General features: G+C 37.8%; 2 protein-coding genes across 3 annotated transcripts; one reads left to right on the forward strand and one right to left on the reverse strand.

Annotated features, from left to right (window-relative positions):
- Positions 1-1,705: 1,705 nt before the first annotated feature.
- On the reverse strand, positions 1,706-17,161 carry LOC141767582 (glutathione hydrolase-like YwrD proenzyme). Of its 2 annotated transcripts, XM_074635048.1 has the most exons (13): positions 17,041-17,161; positions 14,535-14,654; positions 12,905-13,058; positions 12,673-12,826; positions 11,371-11,577; positions 9,707-9,859; positions 9,539-9,626; positions 8,016-8,187; positions 5,934-6,090; positions 5,570-5,752; positions 5,350-5,434; positions 4,399-4,494; positions 1,706-2,623 (listed from the first exon to the last, which is right to left on the reverse strand). In XM_074635048.1, exons 1-13 carry the CDS (start codon positions 17,144-17,146, stop codon positions 2,478-2,480), a joined length of 1,821 nt encoding a protein of 606 aa, XP_074491149.1. In that variant the 5' UTR covers positions 17,147-17,161; the 3' UTR covers positions 1,706-2,477. The 2 variants fall into 2 exon arrangements, with proteins under 2 accessions (XP_074491149.1, XP_074491150.1); XM_074635049.1 differs by lacking the exons at positions 14,535-14,654; positions 17,041-17,161 and adding an exon at positions 13,943-14,231.
- Positions 17,162-17,316: 155 nt separating this feature from the next.
- On the forward strand, positions 17,317-23,819 carry tm4sf4 (transmembrane 4 L six family member 4). Its single transcript, XM_074635050.1, has 5 exons — positions 17,317-17,816; positions 18,855-18,944; positions 20,750-20,898; positions 22,040-22,217; positions 22,948-23,819. The coding sequence occupies exons 1-5, from the start codon at positions 17,646-17,648 to the stop codon at positions 22,963-22,965; spliced, it is 606 nt and encodes a 201-aa protein (XP_074491151.1). The 5' UTR covers positions 17,317-17,645; the 3' UTR covers positions 22,966-23,819.
- The last annotated feature ends 1,138 nt before the right edge of the window (positions 23,820-24,957 follow it).

The following is a 24,957-nucleotide window of genomic DNA, read 5'->3' on the forward strand; positions in this document are numbered from 1 at the left end:
GTGGGGTTTGGAGCTGTAAGGAGATCAGCGATGAAACAAAGTCCACCATCATGTTTCTGCATCAAGAGATTTGGGTTGAAGTGGAATCAAGTTTGTGCTGTCTGCTCCAGTGTACAAATGGTTGTTTACCAACTCAAGCCACTGCATACTGTAATATAATTTATCCTGTCTGTCTGTCTCTGTATTTATCCCGTCTATGTGGTATGTTGAGGGGCAGCAGGGCGTTTCCTGACAGCTAAAAATTCACTAAAAGATAAAGCTCATACACAATACACAACACCCACTTCATCTAGCCTGCTTGAAAACATGCAATGCAATAGATGCATCATATACCATGTGTCAGATCATGATCATTATGTCCTTAGAGTTGTGACAGTGAAAAAGATCATCAAAACACTTGGGGAGTTGGAATAGACTCAGCTAATGTCATGGTAATCTGCATAATAAAAATATATCTTTTGTGCACATTCTGGTTTGGAGGTGCCGGACCAAAGCTCACGGAGCGTCCAAAATAGAAACGGTTTGTCCTCTGGGCTAAATGAGTGTGCTCAGTAAATTTAATGTCATGTGTGTGTGCCCATTAGACTTTTGATGGTGGTGCTCAAGAAAAGGTCAGAGAGTAAGCAAATAACATAAGTATTTACTTGTGGAGACTGTGAATATACAAAGCAAACTGTAATAAAATCCGACCACTAGTTGTTCATATGTTTTGTACGAAGTATACAATTTTACATTAAAGTAGTGCAACAAAAAAGTATTAGGATTGTTGTTTGGAAGCCCTGAATATCCACACCTACAAGTCCTTTTTGAGACATCTTGCTCCGGACCAAAGCGTTGGACAGGACAACTGAACATTTCCATAGAGTGCTGCAGGAATGACGTATTTTTGTAGGCCAACCAGGAAGTTAGCTTCGCCCTGGTTCCCTCGACAAAAAGGATAGGATTTTTCCATTGGATTTTGGATTATTGCAGAAAACAAACTCTGTGGCAAACAAACGTTTATGATACTGACCCGTGTTTTGTTCAGCAAGATAATCTTCACAAATGAACATCACTTTTATGATTTTTGGAGTGTTAATGCAATCACCAGAAGTAGAAAGCTAAAGTTTTTGGCTATAAAAGAACTACACCACGGTCTCATGAAGTATACACAACAAGGCTGTAATGGTGGACAAGTCGGCGTGAAGACGTTTAGTAGTCACACTTGTTAGCAACCGCTTTTTTTAAGACACATAAAGGCTTCAAAATTTACAAGTAGAGAATTTATTAATGTATTTTATGTCGTAAATCAAAACGTTAAAATCTCTTCATCTTGTGTTAACTACATACCTTATTTCAGGCATCTAACTAAAAACCCATTGACTTCCAGGAGAGGGAACCAGAAGTGCTAAAATGCTAACTCATTTCCAGGTTTTAGGACTCATTCCTGCACCACTCTATCAGGCCTTGTTGTTGACAAAGTAAAACCACAATTTGTAAAACAAAACACCACATTAAAAAAAAATCTATCTTGTCGAGGTGCTGAATCCAGAAAAACTTTGACTGAATTATAACTCCTAACCGTATTACCTACTCCTATTAAAATATTGTACACTTCTTTATGAAATGAAGATATTTGAGCACAAATCATCTCTCTCTCATCAGGTACAGAGGAATCTGTAGACGATTATGAGCCCATGGACAGAAAAACAATCTTGAGAATTACTTGAAAATAAGTTTGATTTATTTGTCATTTGTAAAAAATGTGCAAAATCACGAATAGATCCAGCATATTTCACAGATTATTTTGAATGAAATTGAAATGTTAAATCAGTAAATATACTTCACTTTAAAGTGTAGCAAAATGATGCAAAACAAATCTGAATAGAGATGTAACACTGATTGACTTCATTCACATTATTACATTATCTTAACTCCATTTGTTTTGTAAAATGAGAAAAGGTGCAACTATCATTTATTGAGGAAGGAGAGTTATATAAGATGTAATGATATTGTTGTCATTTCTTGACCAGCAGCAACTAATTAAAGACATTGAAACGGATAATTATCTCAACCAAAACACAGGGCTGAGGAAGGGCATCTTTGGTATGTCATGTCATGGCACACAAATATTTGTTTTCTGATTTGTTGCTCTATATTTAAGAGCAAACTAACTAGTGCACTAGCTTCTAAATGTAGCTTGAACTCAAGAGGATGTAGAGGGACATATGATGAAAAAAGACACTTTATGAAATATGCTGTGATGCAATGCTGTGACTGTTATAAACCTGAGTTGTTGACGAGTTATTATGGGGTAATATAAAATCAGTCGGCTAATTAAAGAAGCCAAAGGATAAAGGTTAGCGTTTACTGTGAATTCATATTTATAGTACTTCTGTTCTACATTTCAAATGTAGGAATTTGCCTTCAGAAAGCTTTGTGATCACATTATCTGAATATTGCATCTCCAGGGAAGAGGAGAGGAGGTCACGGTATGTCTAGTATCCCTGAGCACATCCATCCGCTCTGGGGTCTGATCCCGCCCACAGCACCCTGGATGGATGATCAGCTTGATTGACAGACGGGTTCCACCAATCCCCCACTGTGATGATCTGTCCCCACCCAAACACAGACCTCTGGTGACCTGTGTGTTTGAGTGAAAAGATAAATGGAAAAATGCATTGAGCCCATTAAACTGTCCCACAATTTATCTATCTGTCACTATTATGCACTGTAAACTAAAATATCCCACGTCTCATTCGCATGGCAGTTTGGCTGTAACCCTTACAAAAGTATACTTCAAGTTTATTTTACGAAGTAAACTTAAGTATAGTTCAAGTATATTCCCAAGTATACTTTATGTAATGTGTACTAATATCAATGTACTAGTAGTATACTTGTAAGTGTACTATTTCAATACTTCTTAGGACTAAATTGGTCCACTTTTTAATTTAGAAAAGTGTACTTTAAATATACTTTAAATGTAAGAGTAGTAAACTTTGAGTACACACCTAGTTTACATCCAAGTGAATTTATATAGGTATAAATATACTGTTAGTTTATTAGTTATATAATTGCAGCCCCCTTTTTAGTTTATGAAAATACACTTTAAAGTATACTTTCAGTAAACTACTCAAAGTAACTGCTAATATACTTATAAGTTTTCTTTAAGTGAACTTATAGTAATTAGCCAAATATACTTAGACTTTTCTGTGTACTTGTCTATAAGCTAAGGATACTACGTATAATTTTGTTAAGTATATCTCTTATGAGAATATAAAAAGTAAACTGAAAGCATACTCTCTCATTTAAGTTTAAAAGGAGTATACTAATAGCACACTTGAATACACTTCCTTTTTTTAATAAGGGAAGGAAGATACACAGTATACAGGTTTTTTTTTAGTTTGAGTTTGGTTCCTTTAATTTGATTTGTTTGTTAATAAATAAATGAAGTTAAAAACTACGAGTGTCATAACTTAAATCCAATGTGAGACCTTAAGTCTTTAGTCCACACACTGGCCAGAAATGTGTATAAAGAGCATCACAATGGCTTCACTGGTTAGTTTGAAAACAAAAGGTAGTAAAAAATACATTATGAGAGAACGGAACAGAACAGGTCAATTCTACTGTATGTTACTTGTGTTTTTTTTATTACTGACACCTTGAAACATTATTAACAATAATTAATTTAAAGAATCAGCATTCAATTAATTCCATTAAAGGTGCCACAGAATCTAAACATTTTTGCAGCATTGATTAAAAAAAATGGCCAAGAGGATTGGTAGGTAACAGCTTCTGTGTGCTACTGGGCTGTAGACAAATGGAGATTGCTCTATGTTGAAGGTCGTCCAGAATGAACGCAGGTAAAACGTTCATAGCAGACGGTAGGGGGGACTGAAAGGCTGTATGGCAGTATCACACAGAACATATTCACACTCTTCAGAAAAGCCAGAGAGCAACAGCTAACTCAGCCAGAATGATAACCGCGTAGGGAAGAGGAACAGATAAAAAGATCCTGTTTGCAACAGGAAGCAACAGGGTTTATGGGACCTATATGCGCTTCCACTAATTTGAGACTAGCAGTTGTTTCAGCCAGCTGGCTGTTACATCAATATAACAATTAATGTAACATATTAACTTTTGAGTAGGCCACATGTAGCACCTATTTATCATAAAATACGTCACTAATGAGACAAACTTGACTCATAGGTGCCTGAGTGCAAACTCTCAAAAATGACAGTTTCAGTGTGATCTTGCTGCTTGTGAAGGTCTTTTTTTCCCCTGTTTTTGTTAGTTTCCCATTTGTGTTTTATGAATGAATGAGAGAATGATCTACTTTCTGGAACCGTTGCATATTTATCATGTAAAAAACACCACGCAGCCACTGCCAACAGTATTTGTATAAACAAAAAAAGGTACCTGTGATTGGACAGCTGACGTTGTGGCCTCGTCTTCTCAGCTCCTCAGCTACCTCCTGGCCGACCCCCTCCTCCAGATTAACCAGCCACTGACCAGCTAGACACACAAAATGTTTAATCAGAATATCATTTTGATGCAGATTAATATTACTTAACTGGAAGCAAGCAGCAGCCCCTACTCATACAAATTGGATGGGAGAAGTGATGACGCATTTAGATTTAGAGAAAATAAAATTCTCATTAAAAACACAGAAGGGTAAGTTCTAGAAAATATGGTCTCCTTTTATGAATTACTTTAGCCAGACCAGAAACTGAAACATTAACAAATATTAATACCACCATCTTCATTACGAGTTTCCCACTTACTCATTAGTCACACTTGATTATAGAAACAGAATTCGGAAAGACCCTCTGCAGATACACCAATTGTTTTGCTGACAAGGGTAATCCATTTTCTAATTTTTTAATTTGTATTAATTTATTTTTTTAAATAATTTTAATATTATTATTTATTTTATTTAATTATTCGTTTTTTCTTTTTATTCAATTTGTATAATATGACAGATTGTTTATTACAAATGTATATAATTCAAATTCTTCACAATAAAAACAGTGTTGAAAAAAAAAAGAATATGATTTTGATTAAAAAAGTGCCATAATTCTCATCTCGTATACAAATTAGGTTACAGTTTATGATGTCATCTAAGAGAAGGGGAAAACCGCCACCCTACTACCTGCATCTTTAATGGCTTATAAAACATGAACTTTGCTATTGGATCCCAGCATAAAGAGCCAGAGAGCTGAACTCATAATTAGATAAAGCTGTTGTTAGTGAATATAAATCATTTTTATACTAACACACTGCTCTCAAATACTGCTCTGTATGTAACTATAAAGAATCTGAGTGTGTATGTGTGTGTGTGTGTGTGTGTGTTGGGGGGGCGGGGCGTACTTTTCTGGTCATACTCCACATAGACTCTTGGTGAGTCCAGAGCTTGTTGAGGATTCATCCCAAACTCCAACATGTTCAACAACACCTAAACACAAGAGCAACATCAGCTATTAACTCATTAACACATTAAACTCAGAAGATTTAACCATAATTAAAGCAAGGTATGTTCAAGTAATTGTAGTAATACTTCTTTGTGACAAAAAAATGCATTACAGCGTACCTGGACGTGACCTTGCGATTGCATAAAAGCCCCCATCACCCCCAGTGCAGCGAGGAGTCGTGGTTTTTGTGACTTGGTTGCAGAGTTAGTGAGAAGTGCAGGTATGATGGTGTGATATGGCCGCTTACCCCCAGCAACACAGTTAATGTGGTTACGACGCAGAGAAAAGCAGGCACCACGATTCTGTAAGTAGGAAAAGGGGATTTCATGAAAGCACTGTAATGATAAACAAAAGAAATCAACCTTTTCAATCTCCTTAATTTCATGTTTTAGCGTGTTTCTTAAAAGCAATCTGGAAATTCTACTTTTTTATTCATCCAATCCACTGATGTTGCCACCTACTCTGCAGTGACTGGACACTGACCTGTAGTGAGAATCCACAATCCTTAGGGACCAGCCCACTTCCAAAGCCCTTATAGACGCTGTTGATAAATGAACAGGCGTTGCCCTGACTGTCAATCACACAGAAATAGACCGTGTCGCTTCCTGTTGTCAAACCAGGCTCCACTTCTTCCATGGCCCTACAGAAAACACACACAACAATAAGAAAACACACATAAACCGTTTATTGTTGTTGCTGTTTTCATCTGCTGGCACCAGCTACATATTTTAGCATACACGCATGAGGGTGATATCAATCCTGCCATCCAACTCTCGGCAGAAAAATGTTTTCCTTTGCTAAGCATGTTTGTGCAGCAAAAAAAAAATAGCTTTAAAATGCACTGAAAGATAAATAATGATACAAAAGTGGTAATGTGGATTTATTTTCAAAAGCAAAATAAATATAATACTTTTTAACAAATATATTTAACAGGTAAACAAATGTCCTAAGTAGAATCACAAGGCCCCACCTTGTACATTGGAAGTACCGGCTATCACTTAGATAATCTTTATAACTGTGTGCTTTCTTACTACCCGTCCTCCCACAGTGTGTCGGTCCTGATGTTCCTATCAGAACAAAAAGGCTCTTCAGCCTTTAGTGTCATATATCACTAATAAACCATATGCCAGCCTTGCCATCCCAAAATATCATAGGGTGTTGGCTGAGAAATCTAATTGCCAGCCGCATGTAAACACACAGGTTTTACAGTAACCAGGTTATTGCAGAGCATGTAGACGTGATGTGTAATTTCCTGCTTTCACCTGATTCTTACTGTTTGTATTAATGCCAGACATTAGGTCTTTATTCACATTTAATTTAAAGTTGGCTGAATCATAAAGGTTGAGTTGGGTTGATACTAAATGAATGGAAGATGTAGGATTGGTGTATGTACAGTATTTGTATAAAACAACAGCAACAACAGCAGGATTTTGTACAAAATAATATAAGATGGGGGGGTAGTCTGATGAGGTATATGATATGAGTATATATGGTGACTTATTATATGTACATCACATAATATAAAAGCATATATATGTGTGAGACACACTATAGACCATTTCACAGTTTTGATGTAAACAAATGTGTCCCAGTTTGAGAGTTGCACACGCGCAGCACCGATCGGGCAGAATGTACGGATTCAGTGTTGCCAACTTGTCGACTTTGACGCCAGATTAAGCAACTTTTCAGAAACCCCTCATCGACTTTATTTCTAAAAAGCGACAAGCAACAAATTTGGCGACTTATTCAGACCATCAGGGAAAAAGTGAGACATATATATTATATTGTAATTCAATCTATTCATCACAGTCACAGTCCACGGCTCTTCTGCAACACAGCACGGGGTCTCTCCCTCTCCTCTTGCGCCGTGAGGCCGACACAACCACTAAGCTTTATGCAAATGATGCATGATGACGGCACCAATATGCAAATGAGTGTATGACCTCATCTGGCGATGTTTTAGCGACTTTTGGAGTAAGTGAAGTTACTTTCATTGGAAAAGAGTTGGCAACACTTGATCCGGTAGCAATCGGACATTCTTACTGGCTCCAAATAACCTGAGTCTCCTTAGATAGTAAACCCTCTGTTGTACCTTATTGCAGACGAAGTCCACATGGTAGGTCCAGGACAGTGCACCGTCTACATGCACCCCCAGGTATTTCAATAATGTTTGTGTGTGCATGTGTATTTGCATGTTAAGAGAGCATTATGAAAAGTATAAAAATATTTTTATAGTCTGTTTGTCTATTTATCTTAGAACTGCTAAAAGCCAACAGTTCAAAGTCTACAGTACTCACCAGTAAATACATATTGTTGCCAAAACATACAGACACAGACACACAGACATACAGACACAGACACACACACACACACACACACACACACACACACACACACACACACAGCAGACGGAGCAGTGCAGGAGGGGCCGAGGCATGAAGGGATTAACGTTAAGGTCGGGGGGGAGTAAAAGTCTACAGTCCTATCTAAAGTCAACAGAGCACGACAGGTACACACTGGTACCAACAGACACACACACAAATTTACACACACAGAAACACACACCTGTCTGTGCTGATGCGCTGCGCTCGCTGGCGGCTGTAGCTCTTGTCCAGTAAGGTTTCAAGAGGGACGGTCACATGGTCTGGGTCGCCCAGGTAACGCTGAGCGTCTGTTAGTGCCAAGCGCACAGCCTCCACCAGTACATGGATGTAGTCAGAGCTGTTATGACCTGCAGCTACGCGTACACACATACACACACACACATGCACGCACGCACACACACACACACACATAAAGATTAGTGCAAATAAAATTCTATGATTCACAAACATTTCATTTTTCATTTTTTGGTTTTGTCCACTTGAAAGAGTATAGGAAAGGTTGACAGCAACTTCAGACAAATACATAGTGGACATAATCTAATGTAATTTCCAAAATCAACAAGTCATCATAATTTATTTTTTTTGACTTGCTGTCGCTGAAGATATTTGACGTTGTGGGAGTTATCCCTTCAACAGTTCAAGTGCCAAGCTATAAGAATCATCCAGCCATCCTTTGTCTATACCTACTATCCTGTAAAGGGTCACAGGGGCTGGAGCTTTTCCCAGCTGACATTGACTGAGAGGCAGGGTACACCCTGGACAGGTCGCCACTAGAAATATAATATATTAAATAAATATTCTATTTCTATGGGTCGCCAGGTCGATCACAGGGCTACTAGGAGATCTACTTCATACAGTAGAATGGTTTTATTCTTGATGCTAAGCTCTAATTGCTGTATTGATTATGACTGCGCAACATTTTCAATCAGTGTGTTCATATTAGGGGTGTCGCGATATACCGTTATTGACGATAACCTTGATACTCAAAAATGAAATACTGATATCATGTTAATGATGCACATGTGATAATATTGTGTAAATAACCCAGTGCCACTTAAATCATTTTATATATACAGTTATGATAACAGACTCTCTCTCCACCTCCCTAAACTCATATTGTTTTAAAAAAGAGACAAAACGCACAATAAACAAAGTTAAAGATGAATTTTACTGATATCATTATAATTTTCTTCAAAGTTTGTCTAGATATTGCAATAATATTGTTATCGTGAATTCTTTTAGCCACGATAATCGCGTAGTAAAAATGTATAATATTGTGACAGCCCTAGTTCAAATGTACAGTAATGTGTAGCAAAGGACTGAACAGTTTTCACAGGAATCACTTGCTACTAAAGAAATAGTCCCTATGAAATCTAAAGTCAATTTTATGGATTATGCACAGAAACCAGGACATTGTTTCTGGGAACAACTGTTGCAGAGTGTCATTTTTCAATGTTTTGAGCAGCAAAAACAGAATTCCATTCACCACCATTGTACAGTAATGATGTGGGGGAAGTGATTTAAGAGGAGAATATCTAATCCCAGGTCAAATAAAACAAAGACTAATATGAGTAATAATGAGAGTATGATAGTGCTTTATTTTTTTCTATGGATTGAATTTTGACTCATCCACACTACCAGACTAATATCTACATGTATGTGCCTAATGCATTTCTGGTGGTGTGTCAGCATGCCGGTGAATACCTTTGAGAGGGAAGTTCTCCAGGATGTTGAGCAGCAGCAGGGCAGCCAATCCCTGACTGTTAGGAGGAGGCTCCCACAGACGCACACCCTGAACACACACAATGGAGTCAATCACTCTGCCGTGACCGTGTTATCAAAATACAGGCACAATAAGGTCGCTGACCTCACCTTGTATTCTGTACTTATGGGGGTGATGACCTCACTGTCATGGCTGCTGAGATCATCCAGGGTCATGACTCCTCCATTCTGGTTGATGATGTCGACGATGGCTTGGGCCACTCTGCCCTGGTAGAAAGCCGGTTTGCCACGCTCACCCAGCTCCTATCGATACATCAGTCCATCAATCAATCAATCAACTGTTCAATCAATCAACCTACTCCGCCTGTCCATCTACATGTTTTAAAACCACAGTACAAAACACAAACATTAAAGTATAATGCAACACAAGTCTAGAGTTTGAAACATATGCAGGTGACATATCCACTACTGTGTATACAGTACCTACAAGCCCAATCAATGTTAGCAAATGAACAGGATGGTTTGTGTGAATGTGTGATTTTTCACTACAGGAAAGTAACACACCGTCATCGCTGAGGAATGACCGTTATGATGCCATGGAAACCATCCGTCAATGAGGCTGAGGTCACTGCTATTGTTTCTACTGTCTCAGGAACGTGTGTATGGGGGGGAGGTGTGGGGTTATCATGGGCGTACTTGGCAGTGTTCCTGCATTATTGAATGACTAAAGACTGAGTGTTTGATGTAGTAATAAAGTAGAGCATTGATCAGTGCATGCTTTAATGGTGACACACAAGGAGACACACACACACACACACACACACACACACACACACAAAGGGTGGGATCAGCTAGTGAAGTCTCACTGACAGGAAACTAAAGAATGAGTGTGGTTTTATGAACGTTACATTGTCCAAACACACACACACACAAGCAGTCACAGCCGCATGTTCATATAAGGTACAGGAAAGTAGAAGACTTGGAAAAAATGTGCCACCCACTTAAAATGGTTTAAGAGGAGAGATGTAGCATCACATCACAAATGACGTCATTGGACCTTCCCAATTGCAATATTTTTTTTTCACAACTTTATGGCAATCCATCCAATATAGATAGAAAGATCAATATTGCAATCCCTTGGGCCATGGCGTTAGCATGGTTAAAAAAACTAAGCCCCTACAGTCTAGTGTTTAAAAGTTGGCTATGGTCAGTTTTATATTCATGTTTACAGTGGATAGAAGTTTTTTTATGGTGGGAAAAATGTGACAAAACATGGATAGAAACTTTTCAAACTACTCCTGAAGCCTACACCACTTTTGTTTGTTTGTTTGTCATACTGTATGTATAAGTGGCTAACAGTGCAAGGTACAAACAGAGGCATTGTTTTCTACTTTTTTTTGTCAACATTTGAATAAATTGCAACTAAGATCTGCTGGAAACTATTTTCAAGTGCATTCAACTATGCATGAACTATGAAAGAACTCTGTTGATGGCCTGCTATTTCCCATCCCCTTCCTATTTTGCCCACCCCTGTATTCCTCCTTCCCTCCATATTCCTTGTTTTCCTTCCATATTCAGTCCAACACGCTAATGGGTTCAGAGTTAATTACCCACGATGCCCCTGGGTTCATCCAAGGTCTTCCCATATAGAAGTCAAGTTTAGTAAAAGAAAACAACCTCTGGGAGGATGAGGAACCTGAACAGCGGTTTCTCTGGGGTTCCACATTGTTCTGTTTCCTTCTGTTCTAAATAACACAAGTTCAGAAGAAATGGCCTATGACCTATGAACATGTGTTTTAGTTTCAAGGATTTACCTTCAGGGTCTGGGCCAGGTTAGAGTTTCTGAATACTTGTCCACTTCTGGGGGCATGACCATCAATCAGCAGGTCTCCACCCAGCTCCTTCCCATCATCTCTCAGAGCAGCCACGCATTTTGCCCAGTGGTGAGCTGTTACCTCGGCAACAGGAAACCCCACCTCTGCGAGGTCCGCCGCCCCGCTCAGCACCTCCTGCAAGGACAGCTAGGGAAACAGGGAGAGGAAACACGCGCTTCTTACTCACAGGAAACCTCACTGAGCAGGAAGTATGAGTCATTGTTTTGAGAAGAAATATGTGGAGTTTGTAATTTCCTCTGAGGGTTTTCCAGACAGAAAAAAATAATAATCATTATCAACCTGTGCGAATGAGAGGATACTTCAGGGTTTGTTGGGGGTGTGGGGCGATTATTGTAAAATAATCAACTACTTCCCAGTGATTATCGAGTAGTATTTTTGCTTGGAATGCACATCCCTGGACAGTATGAGGAAAATAAAGTGTTTTTCTTAACATGACAGCATGTAAACATACTGTAGTAGAATCACAACATACATTCATAAGTATGAACCTGAAAATGAGCATGATATGTGACCTTAAAGCGTTCATTCAACTAGGAAAGTGTGGATGGGAAGTACAAGAAAAGCACTACAGAAAAAGGAAGTTTGGATGGACATACAGTGCAAAGACACATACAACTTAAGACCATGTAACCCCTCTTCATCCATTATAAAACATGAGCTCTCAAACTATGGGCACAGGTACCAATTCCAGCCTGTGAGACAATGTCAATTTGTAGTTTTATTGTTAAGTCCTGTCCATTCATTAATTAGGAATCTTTAAATTTTTAACAAGACTGCAAAATTTGACCATAAATATAGCTTGGCCTAGCATGCTGCACATAACTGTGACCAACAGCACTCTAATTTACCATATTTGCATCTGACACCGAAATGTCTCCTACTGAAACTCATAGAAAGGTTGACCTATTTCAAAAGCTTGCCCACATTTTCATGGACCTGTAGAAACCCTACCATAGATGGCTGTAACTCCTAAAATCCATGTTTATATCTCCTTGATTCACTTTCAGCACCACTGTTTAGAACACACATAAGAGTCAAGAGTCCTATTTCCAAGTGTGTTTGTGAGTGTTGGTCAATATGGTCTTTTGCAGCGTTTACATTTTGGTTTATGTCATGTAAATGATTATGTTAGATGGGCTTTTGGCTACCGGGGTTTTGCATAAAACCCAGCACACACAGTTCTTCACAGATGGATACAGAAACACACACACACAGTCAAACCTTGTGACTGCCAAACAGCTGTACGGTATCACACCAGCATGCCGGGGCCCCTGGTACTGTGACATTCAAGGCATCAAAAGGGGAAGGAGGGGCCTCCGCAGTGTAACCACGTCCTTCCAGGAAGTCCAGGGTCTGAGCTCTGGCCGAACGACCACTGAGGACACAGAGAGAGGCTCAGCTAACCCATTCTGAATTATGAAAACAACAACAGCAGCAAAAGAAGAGTCTCCACCTGCCGTTAATTCCTCGGATCTCTCCAGTGTTTCCGTTGTAGAACAAGCAGAAGGCGTCTCCACCAGGACCGGTGCTCTGCGGCTCTGTTACCGCCAGCGCCGCTGCTATGGCAACTGCAGCATCTGCTGCATTACCGCCACGCTTCAGGATGTCTGGATACAAACACAAATCCATATGTGATTGATGTAACCCTATACCCTAAAGGTCTTTACCAGAGTATGTTTAGGGGTATTTACTACCACTTTGGGTACCTCATATGTACATTCATTTTCTATAGCACATCACAAACAAAACTCATCTTCTCACTTTCCTCTAGTAGTATTTATCTGTGTAAACAATTTTGGTTTTACTCCAAATGTCCCATGATTCATGTTTACTTTGGGAGGTGCACAAATTAAATTCCCTTCATCTCCATTGCTATCTCAAATCTCAGGCACCTGGACAAATTAAACAAAAACTATCTGCATAGACAGAACCCGCCATTTAAGTCTGTACATCTGTGCATCTGAGGATGTACGGGTCTAAATATAAATATGAATGTGAAATGTATTGCCTGCTAATGCCATTGAGCTTCTTTAAACCAATCTACACTTTCAACTGAATTCCCTTACATTGACTATAAGTAGAGATGCACCCATACCGATACTGATAATGGATATCCGTCTAAAAAGTACACGTTGATTTTCATACCAGTGAACCATTGGTAGCCACTACATAACACCACATAGATAGATGAATAGAGGTGAAACAATAAGACAATCATTGTCTCAAGCAAAATGTACAAAACTTTCCTCAGCTCCAGCCTCTGAAATATGAGGATTTGCTGCTTTAATTTCTCTTTATATGATGGTGAAGGTGAACTGAATATATTTTTGTTTTATGCAGTTTGTTAGACAAAAATCAGCAAATTGAAAATGTCACCTTGAGCTCAGGGAGAATGATTTACAGACAAAACAATTAATGATTAATCAAGAACATTGCTATTATGGTACTTGAAATGCATGTAAGCGATGTATCATATGCATGTATCGCTTACAGTATGGGTTCTTCTGAAAGAACATCTTCTTCACCAATATAATAATAAGCAAGTACACATTGATTTTCATACTAGTGAACCATTGGTAGCCTTGAATGTATTCAACAATCATAAACACCACATAGATAGATGAATAGAGGTGAAACAATAAGACAATCATTGTCTCAAGCAAAAATGTACACAACTTTCCTCAGTTCCAGCCTCTGAAATATGAGGATTTGCTGCTTTAATTTCTCTTTATATGATGGTGAAGGTGAACTGAATATATTTGTGTTTTGTATGCAGTTTGTTAGACAAAAATCTGCAAATTGAATGATTTGGGAGAATGATTTACAACAAAACAATTAATTATTAATCAAGAACATTGGTACAGTATTGTCCTTGAAATGCACATAAGCACATACAGTATGTGTTCTTAAAGAATATCTTCTTCACCAAGTAGTAGCTGTAATGTTTAGTCTACTTTAAGACTATTTGTGATGTTTCTGGTGCTGCAGATCTACTACTTGTTGTGCTCTGGTACCCAGTATTCTAGAATCTAGAATCTAGATAACCATGGCAATATCCATGGCAACTGTTGCTATCCACTCACCCAGTCCTACACCCGTTGCTAGCTGCTGGCTGGACGCCACACAGCCATGTAAACACACCACAGGAGACCGACGAGAGGAGAAAGTCAAGTCGGTATCCATCCCGCTTCGATTACCAGCGACTGTAAGCAATAAGACAACAACAACAGAAACCTGGTCAAAAATTAACTTCTTGATCGGTTACTCGGGTATTGATTGAGTTTGGCTCAACTCTGACAGGCAGGCAAGAGGAGCGGATGACAGATTATATCGATGGATGCAAACATTTCAGCAGCAGCAGAAGTTGACAACTTTAAAACTGAAATGATCTCCATCCTGCAGTTTAGCATGATATTCCTATTTTATTTTGGTTCAAAGTGTTTTTATTGGTATTCTGCACAAAATCCAATAAATCCCAGAAATAATTGTATAAACAAATTATACCCACCATTAAATAAGCAGAATTAATTTCATAAACAATTACATTTATACATATAAATTAATTAAATTTGATAGAAACTTAAACGAAACATATACCAAAAAAAAGGGGGAAAAAGGAAAGGACCACAAAAAGATAAGTAAATTAAAATAATAATAATAATAAAAATTATATATGGTGAATTATATGTAATATGAGGTCAGCAGTTTAAAACTATATGTTAGTGGAATCCATTTTTTCTATGTAGATTAAAAAAAGTCTCCATATAGCATAACATTTCTGAGCACACCCTCTTGTAGTATAGCGAATCTTCTCCAGTACCAAATGATGTATGAGATCTTTAAACCACATCCTAAAGGTTGGAAGATACTTCTCCTTCCATTTAAGAAGTATAAGCCTACTTTATTTTAAGGCTATTAATAATTCAAGAGGGATCATAATGGAAAACACTAGTTAGAGGTTATATTTGTCATGTGGGGACCCACCAGAAACATCTTGCAAATATGTCACCTCCTGATGGTATTTGTTTTGCCTGTAAAACACTAAAAAACACTGCTCCTATAACAGTGATACATTAGGAATAAATGAGGCCCTTATGGGGTCAAATAGACGTAACCACAAGCATTGATGCATTTGGATAAAATGTTCATCTACCCCGAAAACTAAAAAACAAAGTTCTGAGAACAAGACAATCTAGTAAATTTGGGAGACACTCTTAGGAAACTTACCTCAACTCACATTTGCAAACTTCTAAATTCACTTCAAGCTCAGGTTTGTCACTCCAATCTGCTAAAAAATATAGGTGAAATTTGATTTTTTTTTTTTTTTAATAATATATTTTAAAGACAAATAACGTATAATAACATAGCTAAACAGGGAATGATGATTTAAAATGAAGTAGTAAAATAAAAAAATAAGAATAAAATAAAAAAAAAAGCCAAAAGAAATACAAACAAATTTGTGTATGTTCAAGTACATAGGCTTATTTACCATCACTTAGGGCTAATCAAAGAAAAAAACTACAGTGCCTGCCTAATTTTGGGATAATGGATTATTTTATCTTTTCTAACTTTGTTCTTGTTTCTAACATCAAGAGTCATAAAATCAGTTTTCTGCAACATATTGGAAAATGGCTGCCACAGCCCTCAGGGGCCAAATTGGCAGCGCCCCGATATCTATATCTTTTAACCTATAACCAACGATAACTAACCATATAAACCTACCTCTGTGGCAAATTTGTTGTTTTTATCGCAAAATGCACAATTGTTATGCTTAACTGCCCCGCCAACATGATCAACACTAAGTACGTTAAATCCTAGAAACTTCTTTGTGTGTGAACGTGAGACAGGAGGCCAGGATCCGATCCAAACACCCGTTTTGAATGTTATCAGCCCATTGAATGGTCGTTATCAGTTGATGCAGAGCAACTTTGTTAAAATGTCCACAGACTAATGACTCATTTGGGTGCCTGTGTTTTTTCTTTTTCATTGCACAAAGAGCAAATAAAATTATAAACCTTTCGAAGTCAATGATTTTATGATGGATTTCTTTTAGGGTTGTCAAAGTTAACGCAATGCTAACATGTTAATGCAAATTCGTTTTAATGCCACTAATTTCTTTAACGCATTAACGCAATCAATTTTTCAGAGGCTATAGCGGGCTCAGTTTCAAAGCTAGAGTGAAGATACTGCCATCACATGAAACTAGAAAACCATGTCATAGTAGCTTGTCGCAAAAGAGGTTAAATATTGCACCAAACTTGCGCTAAATTTGGTGAGGAAAAACTGGCATGGCTATTTTCAAAGGGGTCCCTTGACCTCTGACCTCAAGATAAGTGAATGAAAATAGATTCTATGGGTACACACGAGTCTCCCCTTTACGATAATCACATGCAGTTTGGGGCAAGTCATAGTCAAGTCAGCAAACTGACACACTGACAGCTTTGTTTGGGTTTTATTGTGATTATGTTTCACTCAGATTTCTCAGATCTGTCAGCCTGTAATACGTGATGAAACATTATTTATTATCTAGAGTTGAATTATACGGATTAGACAGTCCTAACTAATGGAGAAGTCTGTCTCGTTACTCACTAAACCGGTGGTAGGTGCAGATCAGCCACAGGGGCTCTGCTGTATCGACCAACTGTCTGTCTCTTCCTCTTCTGTCTCCATGTACACAAAACACATGGTAGAACATTAACCACTGTCTTCACCGCTGAGTCTGTGTGCACACACGGGTGTGTAACCCCACATTAATGTGTGTGTGTTTGCATGCAGTCACAAGCTCGTGCATGTGTGTTTGTACATGTGTGTGTGTGATCCTGCCATATCACAGCTGGCTGCTATAAAGGTGAAGCACTGAGAGGGATGTGGGCTATAAAGGCTCAAATATACCATCAACCAAACAAGAAACGGGACAGGCGAGCTCTCTGGGAGCTTTTTGAAAAAACAACCAAGCTTTAGAGGTGTAAGGAGAAATTGTTAGGTGTTAGAAAGCTGCAATTGGATATAAATATAGGCCTAATTCTCAGAGTACTATTATTCTCCTGACTGACTTGGAGTGGACAAAGACTGAAACTTCAAACTTCTTGCTTTGTCAGTTTGAGATCATTCAATTGAAAGATCAACCTAACTGGAGTTTTGAGATACTTTTAGGAGTCATTAATTGTCGAGGAGGTTGAAGCATCAGAGTCAAAATGTGTTCAGGCGGCTTTGCCAAGTGTCTGGGGATCAGTCTGATGCCTCTGGCGATTGTGTGTGTGCTGTGTAACATCCTGCTCTTCTTCCCCGGTGGGAAATCTGTGGAGAGCGAACACATCACTGAGCAAGTCTTCTACTTTGGAGGCATTCTGGGATCTGGAGTGCTGGTGAGTATGTTACAATTACAAAAACACTGACTGTAATAGCTGGTTAAATCCAGGATATAGTAAAGGATGCACACTGTGTGGTATCAGCTGCTTTTATCATCACTGAAGACAACTTTTTCTGGATACTTCTGATGTTTTTTTTGTATAGTTTTTCAAATTTGATATGTTGCTAATGTAGTACATGATACGTAGGGCATTTTCTCATCACGACGGTATCCTTGTGTCTGTGTAGACTCAGTTTTAAATAAATAACACAACAAAAATTCAACAAATATTTTCACTATAGATTAATCTGCCAATTATTTCCTTGTTTAATCAATTCATTGTTTATTTAAAATGTCAGAAAATAGCAGGGGAAAAAATTATTTTATAATATTCCAGATCCAAAAGTGATGTCTTCAGATCAGCAGTCCAGAATCTAAAGATATTCAGTTTGCTGTAATAAAGAAAAAATCCTCATATTCAAGAAGCTGGAATTGAAGAATGTTTAGCATTTTTGCCTTTTAAATTTATTAATCATTAATCAACTTCAGCTCTAAAATGTATACATACAGTTGTGCATCGCCTGAAAGATTTAATTATCTCATTAGGTCTTGTGCTGTACAGCTAGTTTAAATTACAAATATCGGAAATGCAACAGAATATTATCATAGTGATGGTTTTTAAACAATCAGTTTAAAGCCACTATGTGTAGAATTATATATGTGATTTTAGCATTTTTCACATTATTCTGATGACATCATTCCTGGTGACAATTGGCACAGAGCTAATAAATGGTAAATTTAGGAACTAGTTATATAATAGTTCATATCTTAATGATTATGGTGGGTCATTAGCCAGTTCAATTTCCTCCTGCATACAGCAGAGGAACAAATGATTCATCATCTGCTTGACTGTTTTATATCTGTGTGTGTGTGTGTGTGTGTGTGTGTGTGTGTGTGTGTGTGTGTGTGTGTGTGTGTGTGTGTGTGTGTGTGTGTGTGTGTGTGTGTGTGTGTGTGTGTGTGTGTGTGTCCTTGGGGTGTGTCTGGGCGACAGATGATCTTCCCGGCTCTGGTCTTCCTGGGTCTGAAGAACAATGACTGCTGCGGTTGCTGTGGCAACGAAAGCTGCGGGCGGAGATTTGCGGTGAGGAGATGTTTCACTGTTTAACTTCTCACCATAATGAAATGATTATTGACAGCTGTGGCTTTCAAAAGTTGTTTAAATAAAAATAAATGTTTTTCTTTGGTTGGGGAACAAAAATCTAATGGAAAATCACACGCACATAAGTATTAACATGTCTCGGTATCTAAGTTTAGCCTCAATAAAACACTGAGGAAGTAAGCCAACATCATAAATTTGAAAAAAGTTTGCCTAACAGCTTAACAACAGGAATTGTTTGCATGCACAATACCAGGGCACTGAAACTGAAGCAGCTAATGGGAATCGAGCCATCATTCATTTTATTATGTTCACCTGTGCTTTTCCTACTATGACATGTCAAAATGTCCGCAGTGGAAAAGGTCTATTAAACCAGCCTGTTGCTCATGCAGATCAGGCTCTGCAGCAATCGGAAGTGCAAATCACACAACACCCAAGGACCCGGAAAGTCATTTTTGTGTATACATTCTTTATAAATGCCATCCGTTAAAACAGTTCGTGCATACAGGCAGTCAGCCAGAGAACGACAGCGGCAGCAGGAAGAGGAACTAGCATTTTTCTCAAATGTGTTGCTTAGAGAGCTTTAACTGGAGTGAAAGGACTGCGATGTTTGTCCTCCCAGACTGTTCTCATTCCCAGGGCGTCAAATATCGATACTGCCGCATAAGGCACCCCTCCAACAAACACAAGGCTTTCATTCAGGAGACCGGTGTTCCGTGTCCCGTGCGTCGCGTTACAATCAGCTGTTTGTTCGTGTCACATGCTCACAACGTGTCATTTTCACTTTACAAGCGTAGTGGTTTTAAGCCCAACCATGTAGGTTTTTTTCCTAAACCTAACTATAGTGGTTTTGATGCCTAAACTTAAAGTGTCGCCAAGGGGCGTGGCAAAGCGGCGCAATGTAACGAGTTGGGATGAGAACGTGTTGGTCCTTCTCCTTGTGTCAGAGTGGTGTTAGATATTTGCGACCTAGAACATAATGTGCACTAACTTGTTAGTTTAAGTCTTTGCAATTAACTGGTGTTACATTTGAATGTTAAAACATTAACTACAGAAAATCTGATCTAAAAAACTCTAATCTGGGTGGGGATCGGATTATGAAATACAGCACAAAAATATTCTGTTGTTAAGGTTTATTTAGCTTTTGTTATTACTGTGAGGGATTTTTTGTGAATGATCAGTAGTTTGTTTGCATTTGCTCCATATTATTTATGTCTTTATATTACAACTAAACTACTACTAGTAACTTCTGCAGAAAGAAAACCCTTTTCACCACAAACACAACTTTTATATATATACATATATACCTAGGAAAAAATATGAATAAATAAATAAAAGAGAGAGAATCGAACATTAGGGCTTGCAGGGTGTTAGTTATTTTAACCACCTCTACAGGTAGATCTACGTCACCTGTTAATGGTACAGTCTCATCACTTGTAAAACAAACACGATGACACTATGTACACACCTTCCATGATTTACACAGCAATAAATGACAAAAACACACACATTCACACACAAATTGATGAGATCACTGTACGGAAACAGGAAATTCCTCTGATGGGAGTTTCAGCTTAATGTGACTTTATCACACAGAGTTGGTATTGTTCTGATAGAGACACACACACACTGATCGATCAGGAATGTGTAGGTGTGTGAGTGTGTGTGAGGTCCAGTAAGGAATCAGCAAATAAAAGTCTGTCAGATTACCACCCACAGAAGCTACAGAAGTTAAATGTGAGATCGTTAACGGTATTGATTCCCAATATATTTCTTCTCTCTTCCTGTAGATGCTGAGCTCCTTACTGTTTGCAGCTGTGGGTGTTGCAGGGGCTGGTTACTCTGTTATAGTTTCTGCTGTGGCCATAAACCACGGACCCAAGTGTCTGGTTAACTTTAACGAGACAGTCGAGCAGTGGGACACTCCCTTCGCTAATGGGTGAGACACACAGCCCGTATCAAGTATTGAAACACGTACAGTACCTCTTATTCTACAGTATATTACCTGCATAACCACCAATATAAAGATGAGCATGTGGTTTCTTTCAGCTTGTGACAAATTCTGATTTTCCTTTTTTTATAATTAGGACTAGTTTTTGTTAAAAGAATAGTTTGAAATTTTGGGAAATCAGCTTATTTCGCTTATTTGCTGATAGTTAGATGAGAAGAGCGACACCATTGTCAGGTGTATGCATTAATTATGGACCTAGAGGTGGGAATAAATTAGTTTAGCTTAGCATCCAGGGGGCTACAGCCAGCCTTCAGAAATATGCCAATATGGCAACCTCACAAGTTTCAGGAAGTCGCTGCACCCAGCCAAGAATCAACCAGGCACATAATAACAATCATTTTTCATTTTTACATTTATGTTTTTGCACTGATTAAATAAATAAGATATGACATATTAATTAATTGAGCTTTAAAGGTACTTGGACAGAGCCACACAAGCTGTTTCCCCCCTGCTTCCAGTCTTTATGCTAAACTAAAATAATCCAGCTCTAGCTCCATAATAAACACACAAACATGAGTGTTATTGATCTTTTCATCTTACTCTCGGCAAAAAAGTGAACAAGCATATTTCCTAAAGTGTCAAACGATTCTTTTAACAGATTGGTTGTGGATATAAAAGAAAAAAAGAAGAAGGGGAATAGCATTTTACCATCCAAAGATGTACAGATTTCCATTGTTTTGGTCTGGAAGTGAAAGCTCAGGAAAAAAAAATAAACCTTGAGTCAAGATTATTTTCCAAACTACTATTTCCAAGATTACGAATAAACTTTCACACTAAGAACTTTATTGTTTTCGGCAGAGACTTCATTCACAAACTTTATTCACTTCTGCTGAGGCAATAATCTGAGGGATTGATTTTATTTTTAATTTATGTAAACCGATTTACTACCTTCTAAGTAGCTCACTTTAAGAATAAAAACTATTTTTATTGGTGCTCCCTCTGCTGCTGTTCAACATAAAATAACATCTTGTAATACCAGACTATTAAAGTGGCTGTAAACCACTGAGCTCACTCACTAATTAACCTGCTTTTAAAAACCTGCTGTCTCTTCTTCTCCCTCCCTCTCCAGTGACTACCTGTCCAACAAAACTTCCTGGACGACGTGTTTAGAGCCGCCTAACGTGGTCAACTGGCATCTCTCCCTGTTCTCTGTGCTGCTGGTCATGGGTTTAATCCAGATGGCACTATGTGCTGTGCAGGTGGTGAACGGCCTGCTGGGATGTCTGTGTGGGGACTGCTGTGGAGGGGTCAGTATCTAGCCTATCTATCTATCTAGAGATGAGAGGAGTTCAGCTGAGTCTATTTGTGAGAAGAATTGGAAATATTTGAAGAGAAATCTACCCACATTTATTTATTTATTTATTTATTTGTCTATTTATCTATTTATTTATTTATTTATTTATTCATTATTATTATTTTAATTTATTATATAATATTATAATATATTATTATTATTATTATTATTATTATTATTATTATTATTATTATTATTATCAAACTGTAGCAGCAGTCCAATCAGTCGGAAAAGCACTAAAAGCCCACCCATTAAAAAGAAACATGGGTGACATAATAGATGTTTTATTGTTGTAAAACTCTTTCTGCTGGCTTCTTTGAAAGAATTAAATACTTTGATTTCAATTATACTTTAAATGATTAAATAAAGGAAAACGCAAAGAAGACAATGATAAAGCCAAAAAAAAAGAAACATAAGGAATTATTAATACGTTGTAGACTTGTTGATGTGTGAGGATCTGACAGGAAGTTTTAAAAAAGCATGCTTACCAGGTAAAACTCTTACCCAGACACTTTCTAATAATTAAAATTGAATTAATATACTGTATATTGTCCATTTAATTTGAGATTGGTGAATGGAAGTTAGCTGCCAATAACCCATTAGCTGGTTACAGCTTGAGGATTGATGTTAACAGAGAAGCATTACATTCTTCGAGTAATGAAAGTGTTGATGATGTGTTTCAGGGTGATGGAGCCGTCTGAGAACTTCCTACAGCTGTGAGAGTCTGCAGGCTGCTGCTTCCTGTATTTATTCTTCTTTATTTAGAGGATGACAGTAGTTTCTAGCTTTATGCCATAGCTATAAGAGTTCATTGATTACATTGTGTGTACTATCTAACAACACTGGTGAAATGACAGAGCTCTAATTTAAAAGGTTTCCCATTTACTCTCTAGCAAACACTAATGACTCCATCTTCTCGTTATTAAATCTGAATGTGCATTTTTTGCTCCAACTAATTCCAACAGTTAATGATTTTACTCCTGCTTATATATTATTGTGTCAGCTATTGCCCATTCAGCCAAATCAGTAAATAAAGATTATTTTTATATATGTAAGAAAAGCAGATCACACCATGAAACAGGATAGGACCATGCTATTGCTTTAAATATTGTTTTTGTTTTTTCTTATCTAGTCAAACTTAAACAAAGGGAGCAACATGTTAAATAAGTTTCAGATAAGATATTTCTGTCGCATGACTGCCCCCTGCTGGGCATTTTGGTGTCGTACGCATGAGTCTGATGGGGGTTAAAAGGTCATAGAGACTAATCTACATGTATCTACAGCATCTACAACTACTCACTGATAAATGTTGCTATTACAAAATGCTATTGCAACAGACGTCAATGCAGTTGTGTTCATAACAAATGTGTTATGGAGGTGTTTATTTGCATCTAGGTGCGCCACTGAAATATTTTACACGTAATACCCACTGTAGGAATGGATGTAACTGTCATTGGGCTTTTTTTCTCTTCTCTTTTGTACAGACTTACATATGTAGGCCTTCTCATGAGGTACTAACTTGTCTGATGTTATTAAAGGTCTTATTGGTAACATTTTTATGTAGATGAATAATTTAAAAAACACATCCACAGAGCTTTTAGAAAGGTGGCAAATAAAAGTAATGTCTTTTCCTAAAAAAAAAATTATGACTGTGAATTAATCATTTAAAAATGTTGACGGGTCCAAAATTAATGTTTTGTTTATCTCTGTGGAAGATATCTGACGTTTGGTTCCCACTTCTAACAAGGCTTGTGAGCCAACAGTATAACTACGTTGGTATTACGAGGTATCTCTGTGTCGTCAGTGATCAAGTTGCCAGTTAGTGTGGAAAAAACGGATAAATGGCTGAGTTTGACACAGGTGTCTCCATCAGGCTGAAGGATAAATGAATATTTAACAGGGCAACAAGTGACATCTGACGTTAGCACATATTAGCTGTCTTAGCATAATCGTCCGAGGAACAATAACCTATAAAATTACAATTTGGCATATTCAAACAAAATCAACAACTACCAACAGCTGTAGTCCTCACACCCAAAACTAATGTGTTGTCACTGGTTAGATTGTCAAAAATGAGAAAAATAACAGCTTCAATCCCTGAGGAGCTATGTTAACATCTTAGCATTAGTGACGGTTGCGTGCAGTTACCTAACGTTATAGTCTCCTCAAACAATGTATACACACACTACATGTTGCAAAATTACTTAATTACTCTATCACGAAAGGTTCATCGCTTGACATGACTGTCTGTCTGAATCTCACTCCACTCGACCATAAAATACGCAGGTTGTGCAACAAACTGGCAACCACTTGTTGTGAAGTGAATGCAATGGAGGGAGAGAGCGACATCTAGTGGCTAAATGTTATTAATAGCACCTTTAAAGTATATCTTTCCTTAAGTCTGTGAATGACTGATCTGATTCCATGCTGTGTAAGTGCTTACTAAAGAATCAGATATTTGCACTAACCTCTGCCAGTAGCTATTACAGCATTGTCAGGTCACAGAATTATTGGTGCTTAATTGCTTATTCAAAGAGAAAAGTGACAGTAATGTGATAGAAATCTATATGACGCTAGTATTTGTGGAATTTTCTGTAGAGTTCAACAGTGAAACCATGGTGAAATATACAGCACAGCCTATATTTGTTGTAACCATGTCTTCATTTCTTTGTTGTCTGATGAGATGAAGGAGA

Source organism: Sebastes fasciatus, chromosome 5 (assembly GCF_043250625.1).
Source record: "Sebastes fasciatus isolate fSebFas1 chromosome 5, fSebFas1.pri, whole genome shotgun sequence".
In the NCBI taxonomy this organism is placed as follows: domain Eukaryota; kingdom Metazoa; phylum Chordata; class Actinopteri; order Perciformes; family Sebastidae; genus Sebastes; species Sebastes fasciatus.

Bases quoted from the DNA above. Each gene is read 5' to 3' on its own strand.
- tm4sf4 (XM_074635050.1), top strand. From the start codon at position 17,646: ATGTGTTCAGGCGGCTTTGCCAAGTGTCTGGGGATCAGTCTGATGCCT. The intron at 18,945-20,749 runs GTGAGGAGATGT...CTCTTCCTGTAG, and splicing joins GCTGCGGGCGGAGATTTGCG to ATGCTGAGCTCCTTACTGTT. The intron at 20,899-22,039 runs GTGAGACACACA...CTCCCTCTCCAG, and splicing joins GACACTCCCTTCGCTAATGG to TGACTACCTGTCCAACAAAA.
- LOC141767582 (XM_074635048.1), bottom strand. From the start codon at position 17,146: ATGTTCTACCATGTGTTTTGTGTACATGGAGACAGAAGAGGAAGAGAC. The intron at 8,188-9,538 runs GTATTCACCGGC...GTGTACGCGTAG, and splicing joins GGAGAACTTCCCTCTCAAAG to CTGCAGGTCATAACAGCTCT. The intron at 4,495-5,349 runs GTACGCCCCGCC...TTGTGTGTCTAG, and splicing joins TGTGGAGTATGACCAGAAAA to CTGGTCAGTGGCTGGTTAAT.